The 24,117-nt window shown below is 45.6% G+C and overlaps 1 protein-coding gene across 3 annotated transcripts in view; it reads right to left on the bottom strand.

Annotated features, from left to right (window-relative positions):
- Positions 1-149: 149 nt before the first annotated feature.
- rab11fip5a (RAB11 family interacting protein 5a (class I)) overlaps positions 150-24,117 on the bottom strand; it is a 28,630-nt gene continuing 4,662 nt past the window's right edge. The window contains exons 2-6 of one of the 3 annotated variants that reach the window (XM_023951556.2): positions 17,802-18,313; positions 10,633-11,182; positions 6,643-8,148; positions 2,497-2,638; positions 150-2,381 (exon numbers count right to left, since the gene is read on the bottom strand). In XM_023951556.2, the coding sequence (XP_023807324.1) occupies positions 2,124-2,381; positions 2,497-2,638; positions 6,643-8,148; positions 10,633-11,182; positions 17,802-18,313 (2,968 nt within the window). In that variant the 3' untranslated portion in view covers positions 150-2,123. Of the gene's footprint in view, positions 2,382-2,496; positions 2,639-6,642; positions 8,407-10,632; positions 11,183-17,801; positions 18,314-24,117 lie in introns of all 3 variants that reach the window. The other 2 variants (XM_023951555.2, XM_023951557.2) reach the window with 2 other exon arrangements.

The raw sequence follows: 24,117 nt of genomic DNA on the forward strand, positions 1-24,117 counted from the left end.
CAAATAATGTTGACCTTTAACTTAAGTTTGCCCTTCAGCTGCCTCATTTGTTCTTAGAAATACAGAAATTAAGCAAAGAAAAGGGTCAGAATTGATCAAATTTAAAGAATGAAACACTGAATTTAAAAAAAAGAAAGCGTTTTAACATATTGTGAGCATAAACCACAAAATATTCTTTATTAAATATACAAAAATTGTGAAACATTTGCATCACAGAGTGTAAACGTTCCAATCCTGCCCCACAGCTGGAGCCCGTTCACACAGTTGGGGGAGCAAACAGTTCAGGCTGACGTCTGAATGCTTCCCCGTGGAAGACAGCGGACGTCGGATCAGCGCCTGCTGCCGGCTGCTTCTGGAAGCGCCGCTCAGCAGCAGAGGCGGAGGCCAGGCGTCAGTCGGAAGTGCTGTATAAGATAACTAAGTGCTGTTAGACTAACAAACGTACTGCTTTGCTTCTGACAGTTCAGTGCAAGAACATCCATGAATGCTAACGGAGGCATAATGACCTGAACACTGTTTTCGCTTTTGTTTTTGGCATTTCACAGTAAAAGCACTCTTTTCCTATGGGTATGCAGACACTTTATTCTGTGCATTAATCTAAAGAACAAAGAAGCAGAAAAATAAAGCCTTCGGAGAACAGATGGCTTTTCCTTTTCCAACCTGCCCAGACAGGAAAATTCATTCTGGAGCAGCGTCCAAACACAGCGGAAATAAGGCAGCATTTGGCATTTCACTATGACATTAAAGATGATTCCCTTTATGACACCTGGAGCAGAAGCAGATGTGATGCGCACACTGGGGGAGGGAGGGGGGGGGGTCAGGCACCAGCATGTTGCAGGCATCTCCTCATCGTGCAGGAGTCTTGTGGAGGAGGCACGTGTGAGGAGGAGGAAGAGGAGGAGGGAGGAAGACCAGAGAAGCTCCAGCCTCTAACAGGAGTGACGCCCTCTTTACCTGAAAATGCCGTGACCGCAGCCCGCCAGCTCAGCAAGCACACACAAGAGTGTGGATGTGTGTACAAAAAGACCCAGAAAGAGCAGAAGAAAGCAAACAGTTGTCTAAGAACACTTTGAACATTCAGAAGCTACAATCTGTTCCGGCGCCGTCCACGTGGTGAGGAACGTTTTACCTCCGCTAATTTGGCTTGTTTTACTTTCACTTCTGTGTTGCCTGGAAAAACATCTATAAAAATGCAAGAACGCACAAACGCAGACATCTGTGCACGTGAACGCACAATAACTTCATGGGGACCCCTTCACTGGAATTCAAACCTCAACTTTACAAAGATTTACTGCCTTCATTTGTGAGGTTTTTGTAAGTTGTGTGATCGTTTTTTCTGCAAGTTGTGTTACTCTTGTGTAAAAGTTTGTGTGTCGTGCAACAGTTGCCTATCTTCTGTGCGTCTGTTGTGTGACAGCAATGTGACAGCTGTGTTTTGGTTGTGCGGCTGCTGAGTGACTGTTGTATAATAGTTGTGTGAGGGAGGGATGTGTTTTCTTTGGGTGTCTAAGGTGTGTGATGGTTGTGTGTTTGTTGCATTACGGCTGCGTGCCTGTTGTGTAACAGTCCTGTTTTAGTTGTGTGTTCAAGGAGTAACTGTTGTGTGAATGCCGTGACTGTTGTGTTTTGAAGGTGTGACTGTTGTGTGACTTGTGTGATGGTTGTTTTAATTGTGTGTGGCTGTTGTTTTGATAGCGTGACTGTTGTGTAACTTGTGTGAATAATCTGTGACAGTTGTGTTTTGGTTGCATGTGTATTGTGGGAATGTTGTATAACTATTGTGTGTCAGTTGTGTGATCCAGTTGTGTACAGTTTTTAAAAAAGGCAGACCCCCCCTCCCCTCAGCCAGAATCTGTCTGCATGTTCGGTTCCAAACCCAAACTTCCCTGTTGAAACAAAAGAGGGGGGCACGTGCCCCCCCCAACGTGGCTTGTTAAATCTGGAAACAACCTGAGGCGGAGCTACATTCAAACCCCTCAGACCGTCCTAAAGTGGGGGGCGGGGCCAAGCTGGAAAACGTCGCATCTTCTGTGTCCGTGTATCAACACTATGTATGACCGCAGAGCAGTGAGAAGCCTAAGAGCTGTTCCAGTGGGCGGGGGCGCACTCTGCCCCCACCCCTGTCACTTGAGCTTGGAGCGCACTTGCAGGAGGGTGGGTTTCTGCTCCATGATGCGCACCAGCAGCGTGTCGATGTAGTCCTCCAGGTCTCTGACCTGTGGCTTCAGCTTCTTAAGCTCCGCCTCCCGTTTGGCCAACAGCAGTTTCTGATTCTTAAACTCCTCCTGATGCCTCTGAAGCTCCGCCTCCCGCTGGACCAGCAGAGCCACCAGCTGGCTGTGGGTCAGGTGGTAGTACGAGCCCGCCCCTCCTGTGAGAATCTGGGAGCACATGACCGCAGGAGTTTAGGACGCATTCAAACACAAAAATCTGACTGTAGAAATCAGTTCTTCACATTTCTGTCACAAACCAATGGGGGGTGGGGGGGTTTCATACCTTCTTCTTGTCCTCCTGCTCTGTCAGGTGGCTTCCCCTCCCCGGGTGGATTGTGGACTTGAGCTTCTCTAGGCCGCTGGCCAGCTTTGAGCGCTCCTCCTCTGGGGGGGCAGTGGCCGTCAACGGCTTCACCGGGTGGGGGCTGTGGACGAAAACAAGACAGGAATAGAAAGAGACCTTCAACCATCAACCACCCCAGCAGGACACGCTCATCCTCATCTGGGTGCCATTCTGGAGGTCAACGATTTGAGATCTTCTGACAAACAATTTAAACATGTAAGGTGTGAAAACTAGGGATGCCCTATCCAGGGTTACTGATCCCTATCCAGGGTTACTGATCCCTATCCAGGGTTACTGATCCCTATCCAGGGTTACGGATCCCTATCCAGGGTTACTGATCCCTATCCAGGGTTACTGATCCCTATCCAGGGTTACTGATCCCTATCCAGGGTTACTGATCCCTATCCAGGGTTACTGATCCCTATCCAGGGTTACAGATCCCTATCCAGGGTTACTGATCCCTATCCAGGGTTACAGATCCCTATCCAGGGTTACAGATCCCTATCCAGGGTTACTGATCCCTATCCAGGGTTACTGATCCCTATCCAGGGTTACAGATCCCTATCCAGGGTTACTGATCCCTATCCAGGGTTACGGATCCCTATCCAGGTTTATTGATCCCTATCCAGGGTTACGGATCCCTATCCAGGTTTATTGATCCCTATCCAGGGTTACGGATCCCTATCCAGGGTTACGGATCCCTATCCAGGTTTATTGATCCCTATCCAGGGTTACTGATCCCTATCCAGGGTTACTGATCCCTATCCAGGGTTACGGATCCCTATCCAGGTTTATTGATCCCTATCCAGGGTTACTGATCCCTATCCAGGGTTACGGATCCCTATCCAGGGTTACGGATCCCTATCCAGGGTTACTGATCCCTATCCAGGGGGAGCAAGGGGGAGCAAAATCCCAGAACCCCACGGGGGATCTAGTGAACGATCTAGGACCAAAGTAACAAAGGTTACTACCATCAGTAACACATTATGACGCCTGGTGAGATGGACAATGCACTGTAGGCAGGGGGGGAGCCTTCTGCCCTGCATTAAAGATAATGTTCTGTGGCTGACCATCCAAAAAAGGAATACTTATGTAAACTCTTATGTACTCTTATATAAGGTTCTATGTTGCTAATAACCAAAAAAGGAGAATGTCTTGATATGTTTATGATGTTTCTATGACTGACCCCCAAAAGGAATGTTTAATATAAAGTTTTATCCTGTTAAGGGAGGACTCTGTAGAGCATATCCTGACAATGTTTAGAATTTTATCCTGTTACTGACCCGTAAAAGGAGTGCTCTGTAGAAGATATTCTGACATGTTTATGATGGTATAGGATGAGTCTACGTGCAGGGTGAGCCTGCGGGAAGGGACCGGCCCTCCTTTTCCTCACGCTCATCAAAGAATATAAAAGATAAGGAAGCCCAACTTTATTCAGAGTCTGCTGTGGGTTACGTACGAACGCCCAGCCGGAGTTTTGTTTCAAGCCACTCTATCGGGACTGTTGGCTCTCCAGTCCGTGTGTCACGGTAGGGGCAGATGAAATGTTTTCTGTTGAAACTGCATGGCTTAAACTCCTGTGTTATGTTGTGTGACTGTTTTGAAGCGGGGAATAAAAAGACACATTTTATTCTAGCTTGCAGTCTTTGAGTCATTTGTTTCTGCTCAGTGCCTACCTCCCTCGAACCTGCAAAAAATTATTTCATAAAACACCTGGGAATCAAATCCTGCAGAGCAGACGTGTCTCCCTGCTAAAGCCAGTACATATGCAGACCGGTCTTAAGTTTGCTAGAGAGCATTTGGATGGTCCAGAAGGGGGTTGGGAGAATGTCCTATGGTCAGGTGAAACCAAAATAGAACTTTTTTCTACTCGTCGTGTTTGGAGGCGAAAGAATGCTGAGCTGCATCCAAAGAACACCAAACCTACTGTAAAGCATGGGGGTGGAAACATCATGCTTTGTGGCTGTTTTTCAGCAAAGGGAGCAGCACGACTGATCCGTGTAAAGTACAGAATGAATGGGGCCATGAATCATCAGATTCTGAGTGTAAACCTCCTTCCATCAGCAAAGGCATTAGAGATGAAACGTGGCTAGGTCTTTCAGCAGGACAACCATCCTAAACACACTGTATGGGTAATGAAGGACTGGCTTTGTTAGAAGCATTTCAAGGTTCTGGAGTGGCTTAGCCAGTCTCCAGATCTCAACCCCATAGAAAATCTTTGGAGGGAGTTGAAAGTCTGTGTTGCCCAGCGACAGCCCCAAAACATAACTGCTCTAGAGGAGATCTGCATGGAGGAATGGACCAAAACATCACTGCTCTAGAGGAGATCTGCATGGAGGAATGGACCAAAATACCAGCAACAGTGTGAAAACCTTGTGAAAACGAACAGGAAGCGTTTGACTGCTGTCATTGCCAACAAAGGGTATATAACAAAGTATTCAGTTGAACTTTTGTTATTGACCAAATAGTTATTCTCTAACATAATTTATAAATAAATTCTTTAAAAATCAGAAAATGTGATTTTCTGGATTTTGTTCTCTCATGTTGTCTCTCATAGTTGAGGTAAACGTATGATGAAAATTACAGGCCTCTCTCATCTTTTTGAGTGGGAGAACTTGCACAATTGGTGGCTGACTAAATACTTTTTGCCCCACTGTATATCCATTCATTTGGGCCGCTTGCAGTCCCTTGGCAGTTGGCTCACTGCCGTCTATCCATTTTAGTCTCATGAAGTAAAAATCTTCTTTTTTGAAGGTCATTATTCGGATAAAGACAAATCACTTGATGTCAGTTTTAAACATTTACTACAAGTGTTGTTGAGCCTGGAAGTCCGAATTTGTGTATATTTAACCGAACTGTTTTTGTACACCACTTATTGACAAAAATAAGAGGACTGGACTAAGTTACCCTGTACCCTCTGGTTTTCCAAACAGGAAGTACCTGCTGGTTCCAAGAAGCCAAAATCCTATAGACTTCTATAGAGAAGCTGTAACTGTTACTACCGTTATGTTTAACATGTTCTTGATAATCCCCCCCCCCCCCCCCCCCCATATGTTTTCTTTACTTCTAGATATAAACTGACCAATTAGAGGCCTCAATAAAAGTATGTGGTCTCTAATCCAACATTCAAAGAGTTTGACAGATTTCCTGTAACCTGCTTCCAAGTGGTAGGGGTGTGGACTTCCAAGAAGCTCACTCCTGATTGGTGAAAGTGGTCGTCATAGAAACGACTGACTGACTTGGACTATTCATTGCTTACGGACTATTTCTGGCTCCAACATGATGGACCCATATCCTGAAAAAAACGGCCACTGAATTGACTTCATTTCGTTGGAGTTGCGAAGCTCAGCGCCTCCTGCTGCTGAATTTAAGGCAGGAAATGTCATGATCTGCTCATAATATGCAGACTTCAGGTAGAGCATTTATCTGTAATAATAGACTTAAAATATATAGCGTTGATCATAAAAATCTGAATAAAATAAAAACCAAATCCCTGATCGGGAGGCAACATCTGATTTCAATCGAGTTTGAAATTACGTGATTGGACCAATTACCGTTCACGTGATCAGGACATCCCTAGTTACAATTTTTGTTAGCATGCTTCAGGGAGAACATCCAGGCTGAAGCAGCAGCTTCAGAGTCTTCAGACTCGTTCTCTAAGGCAACAGCAGAGATGAAACAACATTTAAGCCCCTAACACGCCTCAGGGACGGAGGTAGAGGAGGGCAGGGCTCATGCAAAGACGCCAGCGAAGAACAGGGAGTCAGGTGTGCGTAGGTGTGAGGTCAAGAAGAATCAATCGCACCTTTTTGTGAGTGTAAGGGGGAGGGGTGTTAGTGATCAGGGAGGAAAAAAACCTGCTAATTGTCATGAGGCTTTACAGCCCCCCCGCTGTTACCCCAATAGAGACACACAGGGAGGAACCTGCAGAGAGCGTGTCGGTCTGAGAACATGTGTGTATGTAGTGTTGGGGTGTGTGTGAAAAAACAGCCCCCACTACACAGGAAAAGGGCCCAGAAGAGAAAAGACTGGAAGATGAGAAATCCCTCCACCTGTGGCTCCGGCGCCGAGCATGTGCGGCCTCACCTGTCCCGCTGGACGACCGCCTGCTGCTCTGCCCCCTCCGGACTCGGGTTTGAGGCGTCTCGCACTGAAAGGTTTGCACAGGGAGGGAGGGCTACAGGGAAGCTAATGCTTTGAGGAGCAGGGGGGGTTAGAGAGAGGAGGCGGCTGCCCTCAGGAGCCAAAGAGGACCGTCTCCTAGAAACAGCATCACTCTCAAAAGAGGGTGTGGGAGGAGCCAGAGTGCCCTCTGATCGAGAGCGCTGCAGCTTCAGCTTTTGTGACCGTGGGTCCGTTGAATCAGCGTGCTGCACCTCCCCACCTCCTTCAGGAGGACTCTTCAGACCGGAGCTGATGAAGGAATGTTGTGATTTGTGCCTCTCTGTGATGCTGGTCTCCAAAGCCAAAGTTTCATCGGCGGTTGTGTGAAAGTCACCTCCTTCACCCCAGAGCAGAGAGTTTTTGGAGACGGTTTGGTTTGGCTCTGAGGGGCCGGATGGGTTCAAGGATGGTGGAGAACGGCAGGTTTGGTAATCTTGGGACTCTGCGCTTACGTACAGACTTGGAAACAAGCTGGTGCCGCTATGATCCAAAGTCTGTGCATCAGTAAAACCCTGCTGAGAGTCTGGGGTGGAAGTGAAACCAGGAAAATGTGTCAAACCTGAGTGGAGGTCTGATCCCTGCTCTCTTAGTCCCCCATGGCGGTGGTCCAACAGACCCTGCTGGGCATGAGGCGAGGAGGTGAAGATGTAGGACGGCAGGAAAAAAGACGGGTCATCGTTTGAACCCAAAATCTGGACTCCTGTGCTGTTGTTCACAGGAGAATCCCAAGTGGACCCATCCGGGACCTCCATGCTCCTAGCCCGGTTTTCTTGGTCCAGTTGTGGTTCCTCTGGGTCTGTCTGAGTCTTTCCATGCGACCCATAAGTGGTGGCGTCCTTGGAGTAAGCAGACCCCAACTCACAGGGTGTTTCAGGTTTCTTTGAGGAGGATCTGTCAGGCTGGGAGAACCAGAAAAGACCACCGTCTGCCAAAACACCAGGTCCGGAGGAGCTCCCGCTGAACGGTGTGCCAGCACTGTGGGAGGGGGCTGCGCTGGTGTTAGTGCTGCTGTTGCGTTTAGTTTCAGTGCATGCAGACAGAGCATGAGAGTTAGCAGGATTCAAAGCTCGGTCATCGCTCCTGAAGGCTCCGGGCTCTCCTCTGGAGAACCAGGAGGTTCCCACGACGCTTTCCTGCGTTCTTAAGTCTGGGCCCACCGGAGACTGCAGCCTTCCTGCTGCAAATGCTTCAAAAGATTGGTCCCACTGTGACTCCACATCATCCTGTGGTCGGTCAGCCCTCCTGAAAGGGTTCGATGAGTTCCTGGGAGGAGGTGCTGCACTGGGTGGAGGAGGTCCTCTGGTAGCTGTGGTCATCCCCTCCGTCTGTGCATCAGCGAAGGGGTCCTCCATGGTTGGGGAGTCATGCGCCAAGGTGGGGTTAGAGCTACTTGGCTGGGGCATAAGGTGGGTCATGGGGGGGCAGGAGCTGGAAAGATAGGGCAAAGGAGGCAGCGGGGGGGTTGAGGCCCTGGTAGAAAGAATGTCTTCATAGAAAGGGTTGTGCTGCAGGACAGAATGGAACGGGTTGCAGGAAGAGAGATCAGCGTGGGGGAAAGGGTTAGCGTGCTGCAGGGGGGGAAACACAGAGCTACCATCTACAGAAACACCCCCGGGGGGTGGGTTAGGTAGAAAAAGGGGTGGGTGTGGGTCAGTGCTGGGCTTTAGTATGTGCGACACCCCCAGGCTGTGAAAGAAGGACACGGTCCTCTGGATTAGTTTAGATTCCTTTGACAGAGACCAAACTAAAGTTCATCATTTACAATTGTTGTTTTTTCCAAGCGGCTCTTACCAACCTTTGCATTTGTTTCTATGCTGCACTTCAGACGCTGCACACAGGAACTTCGCTCTGAACCTACTGTTCTGTTCAAAGTTTAAACATGAATCGGCAGAAAGCAAGCTCGTGCCTTAGTCACCAGAGGATACGGGCTGTCTGCAAGACAAAAACCTGTACGGGCCACGCAGGCGGCGCAAATCGCATTTTAGGATTGGAAACCACCCGACCAACATGTAGAGCAAAAATGTTCATGCACATTTTTTCCTACAGGCATGCTGGGGACAACCGGTTGTAGCCATTGCTTAAACTGCACTCACACCGCACGAGATTAGCACTTCAGGGGTGTCCAGTTTCAATGTTAAGTCAACGTAAAAACGCCATCAGCTGTCTGGCAGTGCATCTGAGCGTAAGCCACGGCGTGCTGCTCTGGCAGCTATGCATTCCAGGTGTCAGGTCACGTCCAGAGTTCAAAAATCTGAACTTTGACAAACTTTGATGCTGCGTCAACCAATCAAGGACTGAACTTTGGCCTGTGGCGTGTTGATGGCGTAATCAGCGGGTGGAGTCAAAAACCAACATGAAGGAGAATCTGATTGTACCACTCCTGAACTTTGACATATTTTTCTAATTTGCATGGAGACAATAATAAAGAGGTTCTCTAATTTTATTTGTATTTTTTCCCTCCTCTTACTAGTCTGGGGGGTGTAAGTCGTCAAACTGGGCCGCAGAGAGAAGGAAGTAGAGCTGAAAGCGCCGTCATTCAGATACAGCTCCTGTAGTAGATGATGAAGCTCACCGTACTGGGAGAGTCTCTGAATGGTCGCATGAACCTGGACCCAATGTACCGACGCTTTTGGAGAAATCCTCAACATAAATAAATCTGAAGCCTGGACATCATTCTCGCCTTCAATGATAATAAGAGATAGACAGAGTTCCTTTTCTCCCTGATGGAATCATCTGATTCACGTTAATCGTGTGAGCACTTCACTACCGTAAAGAGTTGCATATTAGTGCACGGCTGCTTTTCTCTGCTTCAGGTTCTGCCGGAATGATCTTAATTGTGCAAATGTAAACGCTGCTGGAGCTAAAACTCTGGTGTTAACGGGTTAAACTCTGATACTACATCTGCATACAAACAGAAACTCTGAATATGCCGTTTTAATCTGCCGCAAATTTTGATACAGCGTCTGAATGCAGCAAAGAAAGTCTGGGATTATAATCTGCCGCAAATGTCACAGCAGCACCTGCACAAATCCGACTAACCAAGAGTCACGGCTAGCATTAGAATCCAATTCAAACATCAATGTACACAGCAGGAGAATCAAACCTCAGAATCAGAGAATAATCTGGTTGAACATTAGCTCTGCAACTGTGAACTGCAGACTACCACCTAATCCATCCATCAGCCCAGGTCAAACCCCAAACAGGAAGATGAATGATCCCAGTCTGAGCTGCAGTTGAGAGTAAAATAGTGAAGAACATCCCAAAGATGACCCTGGTACTCGTGAACTCCGGTTAGAGTGGGTCTGAAATGCACTTTGCTGCGTTGGTGATGTTGTTGTAAAGAGAGAAAACATTTAAAAGCTTAACTGCTAAAACAGAAGTCTGCAAAACGTCTCCAACACAAACTCCAGGAGGAAGGTGGGATCGTACCGCTTCAGCTCAACTTTCAGAGCGACGTCTCCACCCCAACCTCCCCTCATCTTGGCCCCACCCATCAGATTTAAAAAAGCCATGGTATCGCAGGTGACTGAAGAGACAGTCTTTACTGAACCGCACAGGGTTAACCCCCCCTCCCCCTCCTCCATCTGCATTGCAGATCCCTGCTGTAACCAGAGACCAGAGCACGCAGAGCTGGAGGCATCTTCAGCGCTTCGACGTGGGGATTTCCCCCCAAAACAAAACTCAACATGATAAAGAGCGAGACAGGAAGATCCAGAGTGTTTGCAGGCGGCGACTCTGACTAAAGGTCAAACATTTCCATCAACCGGTTTCAGCTAAAGACACAAATACACGGAGCTGGGGGTGAAGTATGTCTACAGGACAGGAAAGATCAAACTAAATTGAAAATAAAAAAGTAGATGGTCAACAAAGATGTGATTCAGGTGCAATAACCTTCACCACACTCCCTCTCACCTTGGTTTGTCCTTTGATCCAAACCAGCTCCTGACCTTCTCCCCAGCGCCAGAAGAAACCTGCTCAGGCTCGTTCCTAGACGATGTCTGACCCCTCCCAGGCTCACTCCGCCCTGGCGTGATCAGGTCCCTCCTCTGTTGTTTTCCCTTACAGTCTGACTCCACCTCAGAGAAAGTGTTGGCAGCTTCTGGCGTGTCCTTGACCCGCATAGGCCCGCCTCCCTCCAGAGCCGCTGCCATGGCAGCTTTCTCTTCCGTGCTGGCTCTGTCAAACGACCAGCGGCGCCCGTCCCCTGCAGGACCTTTGGGAAGGTCCATGGACGCCCGCGTGCTGAGGTTCTGCAGAGACACGGACACAGGCAGAGACTTCTGCAGCAGACCCCCGCCACACGCCGGTTTTCCAAGGCCAGGGTCCTGGGGCTGGATGAGGGGGGCGTGGCTTCCATTTGCAAAAACAAACTGCTGCGGCACAGCGATGCTGATCTCACCGGTCTCATCACCGAACTCGGGCTTGAGGGAGGTTGAGTCTGGAGACGTGTTGGCCGTATGCTCTGTCAGAAAAAAAGGAAATACATTTTGAGTGCCGTTTATGTAGAACACCCCCTAAACGAACAGGAACCGCTTCACAAGCCATGGGTTGGTGTAGTGGGAGAAGGACTTTCAGAGATTCCTCCCTAAATATTTCTGAGTAAAACAACAGGTTTATGTTTGAGGCGTCACTAAAACAAAGCTAAATAGAGAGGCCATCATTTCTACCCTACGCACCACCCTCAGGATTCTCAGAGGCAAGTTGAACCTCTTCCCAGTGCACGTTATGCATTGGTCACAACCAACCTTACGGGTGTATACGGGCGAAAAATGGGCAAACCTGTACGGGAGACACACATGGTCTACCCAAAATATCAAGGACATAGATGGCTAAGTGAGCCTATAGAGTGAAAATGTTCATGCATGCTATTTTCTATGGGAATGCAGGGGGTGACAGGTCACAGTGAACACGTAAACAGCATGTAAAGGTAAGTATGGGCAAATAGTTGGGGTTGCACGATATGGGAAAACTTGTAATATTAATGCTCAATATCATAACGACTAAATGAACACATAGCAGAACAAAAAAAAAAACAATACATCGCAATACATTGTTTCCATTTCAACTCAACACCAAGGAAAAATGATCTACTTTTCTGGTAGTATTTGCCAAAACAAATAAAGACCATTAATAAGAACATTGTTGGGCTTTTTAAAAGCATAATGATTCTCTGTCTATGCTTGTGTGTAAATATTCAAGGTTACCATTTTGAAAAACCATTCATGTCTTTTGCAATAACGCATATTGCGTATGCTTATATCGCGATGACAATACATTTTCAATTTACTGTGCAGGCCTAACATTAGTGCTGTTCAGATGATAAGTCTGTGTTCTTTGCCTTCAGCCTGACGGTTAGAAATGAGGACATTAGACAATCGGTTAGTTTTTGTGAGCATCCTACGGGCACTTTTGCATCACCTGTACACCCCATGTATCCGGCATTTGCACGTGGTCAGTAATGAGCCATTACTCTTACGGTACTAGTGACTAAGCGTAAGGGTACGACCGTACGACAGCATCACTTGTATGTCATTCTTCTTAATACTTCATGATACACTTACCACACGCACGACAATCATACAGTAAATTTTTTATGATGTTTCTTGAGGTTGCCATAAGAGCTTTAAGGTACCTACAAAACACTCCTGTGCTCCTCTTAAAATGACGCCAATCCGGTCTCCGACCCTCCACAGGCCCGGACAACCCAAAAACCTGGACTAAAGGCCCGTACACACCGGGACAAATATTCGCCAGGCGTTATTCGCCAGCGTTTTTTGTGTTCACACCCAGGCAATTTTCGCTTACGATGGGTCCAAGTGAACATGCAATTTCATTCCCTGACATTAGATGGCGCTTAATGTATAACAGAAATACTCCTGTACACAAGGTGGCGCTGCGCAACTTTACGCTTCTTAAAGTCGCTTTTCACTCAGAAGAAGAGAGCAAGTATTTATGCGCTTGTCAGAATCATACAAAGAAAACATGAATATTTCAAGCACCAGTAGCTCTAGCTCAGTGACGTGCGGTGAGGTTAATGGCTGGTGAGGCACTGACGTCATCAGTCAGATTTACAAACATATGAACCATACTGAGTAACTTATTCACCATTTGATTGACAACAGTTAATGTGTTTTGTTTAAAATATAATTTCAACATGGTTTTTTTTCATATACAAACTGCAGCATAGAAAAAAGCACAAACGTTATTATCGTCTTACCTTTACTTGTAAATAAAGTCCATACGCCGCTAGGGTTGGGCGATGTCCCTTAAATTGGCCGTTGACGATGTTTGCTGTCAACCATCGGGATGGACGATGACATCGTCGGGGGGGGGGGGGGTATTTTTACATTTTTCGTTCTTATATAACTGCTATTCGTTTTTTTGCTTTTTTCATTTTATTTCCCAACTAATGACTAATCCGCGATGATCCAGTATAAACTGAGGGAAGTGACTTTAACAGAAAAAGTAACAAACAAAATAGAAAAGAAGTAGTCCGCTCCCGCACTTCCGGGGGAGTGCGGACTTACAGCTTTGTCTTTGATGGTACATGAGCCGCTATGTGCGGGAGATTTAAGACTGCGATCCGTCCCGCAGCTCTAGGGGTACAAGCAACCGAACTCAGAACCGGGTCTAAAAGTGTGTGTCTGAGCACAGCTCGGATCGTCAGCACACACAGCGGTTTGAGCTTCAAAGCAGAAATGTCGCTCAGTCCTTAGAAAACATTCAAACAATCACGCGGATTTGTGTTTCCAGTCGTGTCCCGACTAAATAAAGGCTGAGGTTATTCTTACACGTTTACGTGCAGCGCCACCCAAAGCTAATGTTGTTAGCCCGTGTTAGCATACTGCTAATCCTGGCTTCGTTCAGAAAAAGCACTGACCACACGGATTAAAATTCAAATGATGAGCGAACAGGTGTTTCATAATAACCGTAACATTATTAAAAGCACGTTTAGAAGATCATCTCGTATTTTACCGAGCTGACATGTCAATATATATAGCCGCTCGGCGCTGTTTAACAATGTTTTGTATTGAATTGTTACATACAATAAAGTTTGAAGAAAAAAAGCCGCTCGGCGGAGTTTATATCCTTCCGTTTTTCAAACCCTACTGCGCATGTGCGAATGATTTATTCCGACCGAAAGTGTGACCTTAGTGAACGTTTTTATATTCTGAAAACATTTTTCTGGGCCCATCTACACGGTTGGATTCTAATCCGACCATTGATCCCATCAAGATATTTTGTACATTTAACCGCGGCTTATGGTGTCGACGCGCAACGTGGCGGGGGCGTGGCATCACGATGGTGGTCTCTCCATCGGGATGTCAGTCACCCATCACGATGGACGATGATATCGTCCATCGGCACAACCCTATACGCCGCTTCTTCTGAAGAAAATGACTTGCCGCTTGCCATCACTTATTCTATTTTTTTTTTTGCGTCATAATCTCAGGGCTCACCGGCGCCCCCTAACATGAGCCACGAGAACTACTGGCCTCACCCAAGCGGCTTTTTCGCCGGCGTTTAGCACTCAGCACAAGAAACACGTCCCTCACATACAGTTATTTATAAAAACAAACACTTTACATCATATACATCTGCTAAATTATGTAAACTCAGCTCATATAGTACAAGTGATTGAACTGACAAACAGAGAGACAGCAGTACCGTCTGACTGCATAGGTATTGCGCAATCCAAGGTGAGGCTCAGGGGGCTGGTGCCTCATCGCACGTCACTTAGTATCTGAACGGCAAATGCGGAAATTCAGCGATTTTGAAAGAAAAAAACACCCAAAAATGGTAAATTTAAATGGAAAATGACTGCAAAGCACAAATTACTGATTAAATATAATAATTGAATTTATTTTTTCTCTTTTCTTCCCATAATGACAGGTGAGGCACAGCCTCACCTGCCTCTCCTGATTGCACGTCACTGCTCCAGCTCCAGTTCCAGCGATGAAGAAATTATTGTTCTGTTGAATGATGACAGACGCCGGAAAAGACGTCAATTTGGGTACATCCCATAGATACAAGAAGAGAAGAACATGGGGAGTTTTATCGACTGGTACAAGAGCTGAAAATGTATCATGAGCGTTTTCGGGGATATTTTAGAAAGTCCGTCAGTGAGTGCATCTTCTTCGTCTTATTTCTTCGCGGCAGTGTAGACGCTACTTGGCGTAGATCTTCTTTGCCGTGACGTATGTGTGCTCAGCAAGACAGTTTGATGTTTGAGCGCCCCAAGTTGTGTTTTACAGTAACTTCAGAAGCTCCAGACACGTGTGCAAAAGCGCCATTCTCATTGGTCGTATAGTTTTTGACGCGGCGCGTCAAACCAAAAAAACAAACCCGAGGCGTTTTTTTAAAAATGACGCTTTTACGCGTGGCGTTTTTCGCGTCGGTGTGCACACTCACATTGGTGCCCTTTGTTTAGTCACGAGGCGTTAAACGTCGGCGAATATCGCACGCCAAATCGTCCCGGTGTGTACGGGCCTTAAGGTTTAAGACTCTAGAAGGGATGCCCTAAAACAGGGGTGTCAAACATACGGCCAGCGGGCTGTATCCGGCCCGTCAGGTGGTTTACTCCGGCCCACACATGAAGAGTAAAAATCGTAAGGATGATTAAAAAAGAAAGCAAGTTTCTAGTCCTCTCTGGGTACCGCTGTTTTCTTGCTATAAGGATGATCATTAGCGACACCCTAATGACCAAAATGTTGTCAAATAAAGTGAAGTGGAGTGAAGAGCTTTCCAGGAAAAATGGATATAGTTTTTTCTTTCTTTCACGAAGCTGAATGCTGAATGCAAAACCCAAATGCTTTGTATGTCATCAACATTGCAGTGCTCAAAGAATAGGACATCCAGCACCACTAAGAGACTTACCATAAAAAAAAGTTTCTGGATTGGTTCAGTGTCAGATGTAAAATATTCAGTCTGTATTAATTTGAATAGACCAACTTTTTTTAAATTGAAATTAATTTTATGTGAGATCCATTGGCCTCAAGTGATTAGGCTACTATGTTGGTTGAAGCATTTTTTCCAACTGAGTAAAAACTAAAAAAAAAGCTGTTATTTTGCTTTTATGTTATGGTCCGGCCCACTTGAGATCAGACGGGCCGAGTGTGGCCCCCGAACCAAAATGAGTTTGACACCCCTGCCCTAAAACATTTTAAGAAGAGCATTTCTAGGAGCAACCAGTGGGAGTTTATTTTGGGGAGTGTAGGATTTCATCCCTACATTTTGCAGATGATGTTCCTCTGTTTGCTTCATTAAACCAAAGCAATGTGGTGGTTCGCAGTTGAGTGTGAAACAGCTGGAACGGGAACTAGCACCAGCACCTCCAAGTCGGAGGCCATGGTTCTCAACAAGAAATAAGGGATTTGTCCTGCATGGACGGGTAAAGAGCTTCTGCTCCTGGATGAGATGTTTGAGGGTCTTGGGGTCATGAGTAAGGGAAAGCTGGAGCGTGAAATTGATAGGTGGATAGATGAAGCAGCTGCAGTAATGCAGTGGCTGTGGAAGTGAAAAAAGAAATGTAGCCCATTTATTCTAAGATTCTGGACCTAGATATTTTCTGGTCACTTTCTGCTCAAGACCTCATAAAAATGTCTGTTTGTCCCTGGGATGGCTGAGTTAAGAGACAGCGCCATCACCTGGGAGAAGATTGCAGTAGACCCACTGCTGCCTTCTCGGGGTAGTACTCCCGCCACGTCCCATGGAGGGGATGAAGACACAGGACACACTGAAGGCATCAGGTCTCTCCACAAGCCTGGCAGTTTAGCAGGTGTAGTTTAGTTCTCATTATTTAAATGATAATCATTTTTATTTAGATGCTCACGGAATACCAGTTTGTAATAGTTCATTAAATGATGTTAGAGAATTAATCTGACTTTGCAAGTTAATGGAGATGAAGTTGCATGTTAAATATTTCTCATTTGCCCCTACCCTTCACCCTGTTTTCAAGGCTTTGATGAGCCTGACTCAGACCATCAGTTTTACCGCCGTTTCATTGAAAGCACCTTTGAGATAAGACGGTTTGACCTACTAGGAAAAATCACAACGACCATCAGCCTCACAGAGTAAACGCTCAGAAAGGGTTTAGTGATATTCAGTCAAGAAAACCTCAGCGGTCAGCATTGAGTGACTCTTTAATAGTGGGGGAGTAATTATTCTTTAATGACTTGTAAAGGCTTGTTCATGAACAAAATCAGATTAATGGAGTCCTGTATTTGTTTTCTCCTGCACATCTGCTACAAATTTCAGATTTTAATCTTTGTTTGGTTCAAAAACTTGTTTTCACATAAGTGCCGATTTCACCTTAAACCTTAGTCACGAATGCCCTTATGGGTGATAAATGGGCATACCTGTATGAGGCACATAGGTGGCCCGCAGGAAATATCAAGGTTGTACACCGCTTGGTGAACCCGTAAAGCGAAAATGTTCATGCATATTTTTTTTAGGTGGGTATTCTCCGGACAACAGGTTGTAGTGAACACCTGGAAGGCAAGTAAGGGGGGTAAGCAGGTGAGACGCAAGCACATCGTTGAGCTGTGACTGTGTGGGATTGTTGATCAAGCAGCAAGAGTCGCCGTGTCGCGGTTAACAGCAAACCCCCAACAAACCAACAACTGTGCTCCTCTCTGTGACCCTCCACAGGCCTGGACCATCCAAAAACCAGGTAGCATGTGAAGAAGGCTTTAAACAAAGGTGCCACTGTCATAAATGTAAGTACCATTATTATTATAACTCTAAAATATGGGTGAAATTTCTGGGGAGAGATGGGAGCTAATGGGAGGTGTTTAGCACTAGCGGCACAGGTTCTGGTTCAAATCCCAGCTGGGTTTCTTCTGCATTAGCATGTTCTCCCTGTGAGAGCTTACATTTTAATTCACGCATTTCCTCACGGAGTCCAAAAACCTGCTTCATAGGGTGACTTCAAATTGTCCCTTAGGCGTGTTTGTGAGTCGGTGGTCCTGAAATAGAGAAGTGAACGTCCAGGTGTCCTCCACAGAGACATTTGATCCACCAGGGACAGACCTGTGTGTTCAGATCTGTGCATTCCTCTGTAGGGAGAGGGGAGGACTCACCTGGACTGTTGTCTGCAGTCAGGTTGCTGCTGTTGCTGGGTGAGTTGGAGAGGTCCGACACCACCACGCTGATGCCGGCCGTAGGACTGAGGCTCCCCCCTCGTGACGAAGACTCACTGCTCTCAGAGCCCACAGACGTGCTGGAGCGAGTGTCTGACGTTTTCCGCAGCTTCCCCCTGAAGAAGAATGTTCTCATCTTGCTTCTCCGGACCTCACCCCCCTCATCATCTTCATAGTCCTCCTCCCCACCTCCGTCGCTTGGCATTCTTTGGCGCAGGCGGTACAGAGAGGCATACCCCCCAGGTAGGACGGCAGATGATGCGTCATCCTGGCTGGACCTCCTCTTTCCCTTGATGCGCTCCTTCAGCTTAGTGAAGGGGGACGCTCCTTTCTCCTTCATGAGCAGGTCGTACATGCTGGCGGTCAGGTTGTTGCGGGTGAACTGGATGGTGACCTGGATGTCCCCCCGCTCCTTCTCCTTCTTCCCTGATTTGGACTGGAGCCTGTACCAGCTGGAAAAGAAAGACTCGGATCAGAAAGGCCTTCGAATAGAGTCCAGAAGCTCCTACTGGAAATCCTTTAGCTCCAGTGTTTACATTCCTTTGACTGTTGTAACTTTTCAACCGTTTACGTAATTATCGGAGATCAAGCAGATTCTAAAGTGGAGAAATGCAGCTTTATGTTTGTAAAGTGTTGCAATATGGCTTTCCGGAAAAGATGCTTCTCTCTGCGTCAGAATCAGCTGATTGACGTTGATCACATAAATGGTCAAAGAGAGCGAGTTAGTTAGGAGTCGCAGGTTACCGCTGCGGTGTTAAAGGGTTAATAGCAGAAAAATTTCATGTCCAACTACCTCAGTTCACAGCACCAGCGCTTTAAGAGTGCAGGGCCAGTCATGAGACTCCACCCACCCACCCTCACATGATGTAACTGTTTAGGCCATCAACATGAATCAGCCAATTATGATGCAGGGAAAAGCAACTTTTCATATCGCCTTTGCACTGATATGCAAGACATAACTACTGTAAAGTTGCGTAACAACGCAAAGCTGCTTTTCGGCGCTTTTCTCCGCTGCAGAATGTTCTGGAATTACGCTAATTGTGTTAACTATTGAAGAGTTACAGTAGTAGAAAGAACGCCAACACTGGAGCTACAGCTTCGGTTTTAAGGAGTTAAAAAGAAAATACAGAAAGACATGGGATGCTCTCATCTGGCTCTGAATGTCATTTAAACGTCTCATTGAAGGACGCGAGGCCGGCCCACACAAAGGGGAGTTTTGGAGCAACCCGTCTCCTCAGACAGTCAGGAAGGGTGTTCTACAAACTTGGTTTTGCTTATGTTTCTCAGATTCCAATAACTTCACATTAGCCTCTAGGCAATAACGTAAACACTAACTAGAATTTACATTTTCAAAAAGTTTAATGTGACAAAGTCCCCCACCCTATGTTCAAACCTATGAAAGCAGAAATAGATGCTCATCAGCAAAACTATAAACAGTCAAAATAGTCATCAGTTGCAGCCTCAGACTATTTGTGAGACCACAGCTTGGAAACGAAGACACGAAATAACCGTCAACCCCCCATGAAGCAGCAGGAAGTCCTGAGCCCCAGGAGAAAGCAGAATTTGTTTTGAACATGTCACTTCCTGTGCTGCTTTCACAGCATGCCACACGCGGAACAGTCCAACTCAGTGGGGTCATGGTGGAACGACGATGCAACGATGCATAGAGTGTTACCCAAAAGCACTCAACCCAAACCAGGTCTTAGAACCTCCACCTGACTAACATCAAAGGCAGACACTATGATGTTTGGCTTAAATCTTCCTTCACAAACATGAGTCAGCACAAATGTCAGCGCATCACAATCTAAAACCACAAAGGCGCCCAAACGCTAGAGCAGGAAAGAAAAGCCGTGAGATGAACCAGAATGACACTTTTGAGCAAGTTAGTGAACCTGCAGAACAATATCTGACACTTTTTCTTTTTTATCTTGTTTAGAAAGTTCAGTCATGTGGAAATATTTACATTACACTGAACTTTTTTGTCACTGACGTGTCGCATTTGTCTCACATTTATTTCACATCAAGTAAAAACCAGTCAAACAATCATGTGATCTGAAAGGTTTACTGAAACCTTTCAAGCCAACAATTTCTCCTGGCAAATATTTTTGAGGGCCCTATTGATGATAAAAGTTGTGAAATCTGCAAAATATCATACACACCGTTGAGCAAAAAAGTATTTAATAAAATTATTATTAAAATTATTATGAAAATATTATCAAAAATTAGATTCTTATTAAATAAATAAATAAATATTAAATAAATACAGCTGTGAAAGTGTAAGAAACATGTGGTCTGCAAAACATGTGATCAACTGTAAAAAACATGTAAAAAAGAATATATATATATATATATATATATATATATATATATATATATTTTTTTTTTTTTTTTTTGAAATAAACTTCTGTGGTTTGTGTTGTGTTTTTTTGTTGTTGCTTTGATTGCGTGACATCAACTAAATCCAAATCCAAAACTTAATAAGATAGGAGAAGCCTGTAATGTTCATTATAGATAAACTTCAACTGACTTGATGGCAACATGAGAAAAAAACACATCCAGAAAAGCAAATTGTCTGATTTTATTTGCAATTCACGGAGAAAAACAGGTATTTGGTCAGAAACAACAGTTAATCTCTGTGCTTTTTTTATGTACCCTTCATTGACAGTGTCACAGGTCAAACGTTTTCTGTAGGTCTTCCTATATCCACACACTGTATCTGCTATTTTGGTCCATTCCTCCATGCAGATCTTCTCAAGAACTGTAATTTTTTTGGGGTCGTTGCTAGAAAACAGACCTTCACCTCCCCCCAAAGATTTGGATCTGGAGACTGGCTAGGCTACTCCAGGACCTTGGCATTCTTCTTACAAAGCCACTCCTTTGTTGCCTGGTACTGATTATTGCCAACCTGAAAACCTCGACCAAATTTCATTTGCTGTTGGAAGGAGGTTTCCATTCAAAATCTGTCTGGCACTTCAGGAATTTGACTGGCTGATAGTATTGTGCTGGTAGTGAAATGTTACTGTTGGTAACCTTGGTTACTTTAATCCCACCTCCCTGCAGGTCGTTCACTAGGTCCCCTGTGTGGTTCTGGGAATTTTGCTCACCGTTCTTGCAAGGAATCCTGGATGGAGGGAGATCATCAGTGGTCTTGTATGTCTTCAATTTTCTTCTAATTGCTCCAACAGTTGATAAATTCCCACCAAGCTGCTAACCGATTCCAGATTCAGTCTTCCCAGCCTGGATCTTGTTTCTGGTGACCTTTGACAGCTGTGAAGTTTGGAGTGTGACTGAGGTTGTGGACAGTTGTCTTTATACTGTACTATACTATACTATGCTTCACTCCTGTAACAGATTGATGCTTATTTGGCTTCATAAAACATAGCAGCACTCTGGTATATTAGTGTAAAAATGAATAACTGTTCAGATAACCACAGCATTAAGAACTCTTTATTACTTCAAATCACCAAATGCGTTGAATTTTTCATCTTCGATGTTGCTTTGAACAGTTTTGCAAAGCCCGGCGTAAGATTGAGTGGTGCTTCTTCTTCTGTAGTGTAGCAGATATTGATGCATACACCTGCAGCGCCCCCTACCAGTTGTTGCTATTTATATTTAAAAAAATAACACACAAAAGTAACATTTGAGTATTAATGGCACCCCATGCAAAGCTATGCAAAACTTAGACTCCGATAAATATGGTACCTATGATGAGGCCTCTCTCATCTTTTTAAATTGGTCCACTTGCACAATTGGTGGCCGACTAAACACTGGAATCTCAAGAATAAAAAAAGAAATAATTTCTTAATCTTTCTCTCAGGCGGTTCAATGGTGAGGAATTTCTTTACAACAAATCTGAATCTTTTGTCTAAGACTTAAAGTCTCCTTCTGATACCTAAAGAGCAGCAATAATAAGGGGCAAATTAAGTCATCCACCCGCACCCTTCCTGCCCCTCCCCACAAAGGGGAGTTCCTGTTGAAGCTGAAAACACGTCCCACTGCACAGCCTCAAATCGGATCCTCCCTCTGCAGACCTCAGGCTGAGCCCAAACATGTCTGTGAGCCCATGACTGTGGACCAACACCCAGAAGAATCCCAGAGAAAACACAAGCGTGGTGTCCCACAGACGTAACAGGGAGGGACAGCAACTTCTCATAGCAAAACATCCAACTGTGAGTACAGAGGGAGCCGGAGCTTGCTGTTCAACTGATCAATTGCTAAACTACCGTAGAAGGACCCGTTAATGTGAGGAACACACCCCAAAACGCAAGCGCCAATACTCCCACACAGGTCCTGTTAGCCAGGGCGGGTCTCCGCTTTCACACAGGACTCTCAGGAAGGCTGAAGCTCCACGCCTCAGTGCTGAGGTCGGTTTGAAAGACTGAGGCAAAAGCTGCTTCATGAGAGCTGAGAAAACCCAAAAACCAAAGTGCCCAAAGGCCAGGGACGACATTACAGAAATGCAGCAGAGAACTAACACCAACAACCCCCTGCAGGGGCACAGATATGCAAACTCCTCCCCTGAGCTCGGTTGATTGTGATGTCTTCCTGCTTCTGAGGAATTCAGAGATTCCAATTTTCATAAACAACCATTCCACATCTGCACAAAACAGGAAACCATTGACCTCCACCCTGTCCCAGCATTACTTCCCCTGCTTCTGACATGCACAAGAAAAGCCCATTTACCTCAGGACACGGACGACTAGTCTGGACAAGGCATTGGTCGAGCAGAGGACCTATCAGCTTAGAAAACCTCTAACATGATGGTATTTAGGGCTTGAATCTATATTTTTCCAAACAATGAAGTCAGGAGCTTACAGGGAAGATCAAGAAGCCGAGCAGAAACCTGAAGAAGAACCAGAGATAAGCCCAGAGCGAGAAGTCAAGGAGGACGTTAAGGAAAAACGATGAGCAGGAACCAGCAGAAGAACTTGGAGAAATCTGAGAAAAGGAACAACAGAAAAAGTTCCTTTGCATTTAAAAGCAGGGGAACGAGAGGGAGGAATAGCTGTAAGCTCCATTTGTTAGGGGTGGGGGGTAGCTACAGCCTGAAACTAGAGAAGCAAGCAAACAATTTGGAAATGTCTGCTGGGTAAATGTGGTGCAATGAGGATCCGCAGACGCTTAGTCCGCTTTGTTTTGGACAACAGGGCCCAAAAATCAGTCCATCCACCTCTCCTGGTGCAAAGCATCCAACAGCCACGTGGGTTAAAAATGTGGAAAATGCTGCAATGAACGGTTTCCCCTGTAATGACGTATTCAAGCACTGATGCAAACATCCAATAAAAGGCCCCTCCTGGTGTTTTTAACATGTTCTTGTAGCATTTCTTCTGATGATGGGAGACATATGTGAGGAAAATTAAGATTAAAAATCTGCTTTGGGTCTTGAAGCAAGGTAGAAAAGCGCTACACAAGTACACCCCATCTACCAATAATTTCTGCTCAGTCTATTTGACATGTGCCACCAGCCAATCACAGAGCACATAACCCTTTAGAAGCAGAGACTGTAGCACATGCCCTACGACGTAGGGTTACTCTTCAACTGTTAACCCGATCACCGTAAATCAGCGGATTCTGATGAGGAGAAAAGCAGATTTGCTTATCGGCTTTGCACACTTAACGTTAGTAACAACCAGACTTAGCGCAATATCAAGCTATGCGGTATGTCTATCGCAAAAAATCAAATAAACCCATTTATGCCATTGTCCAACTGGAAGAAGCCTTCTTATGTTAGATGCTCGCCTCCCATGTAGACTAGTTTCATTTGGAGTATTATTTAAGGCATGTTGACTCTCTCTGAATTAAACTGCAGTGAAATGGAAATTGTGTTTTTGGTCGTTTTGCTATTTGTTCATATATCGCAAGCAATATCGTCATCGCAACATAGATCACTAGTGTCGCATTTGAGTTTTCCTCATATCGTAGCCATAGTAACACAAAAACTGTCAACACTGGAGTTAAAGCTCTGGTGTTGAAGTTAAACCTCACCCCTCTTAAACCCTCTTCTGCTTACAAGCAGCCTGGAATGAAATATTTGACAACTTCAGCTCCTTGCAGCATCCTGCATTACCTGCTATTAGTCAATCAGAGTAACCCTGCTCCTTTGATAAAGCAGAAGAAGGCACAAAGCTGTTGGTATAAAGCCCTAAACCTTTACAGTCAGAAATAAAACATCTGCAGTCACAGACATGAGCGGCCCACCTGGAGGATACAAGTGTGGACTGAATCCTGCACCCCTCCGACTGATGAAACCACTCGC

The sequence above is a fragment of the Oryzias latipes genome, chromosome 22 (genome assembly GCF_053564925.1).
Source record: "Oryzias latipes strain Hd-rR chromosome 22, Olatipes_Hd-rR_3.1".
Lineage (NCBI taxonomy): Eukaryota > Metazoa > Chordata > Actinopteri > Beloniformes > Adrianichthyidae > Oryzias > Oryzias latipes.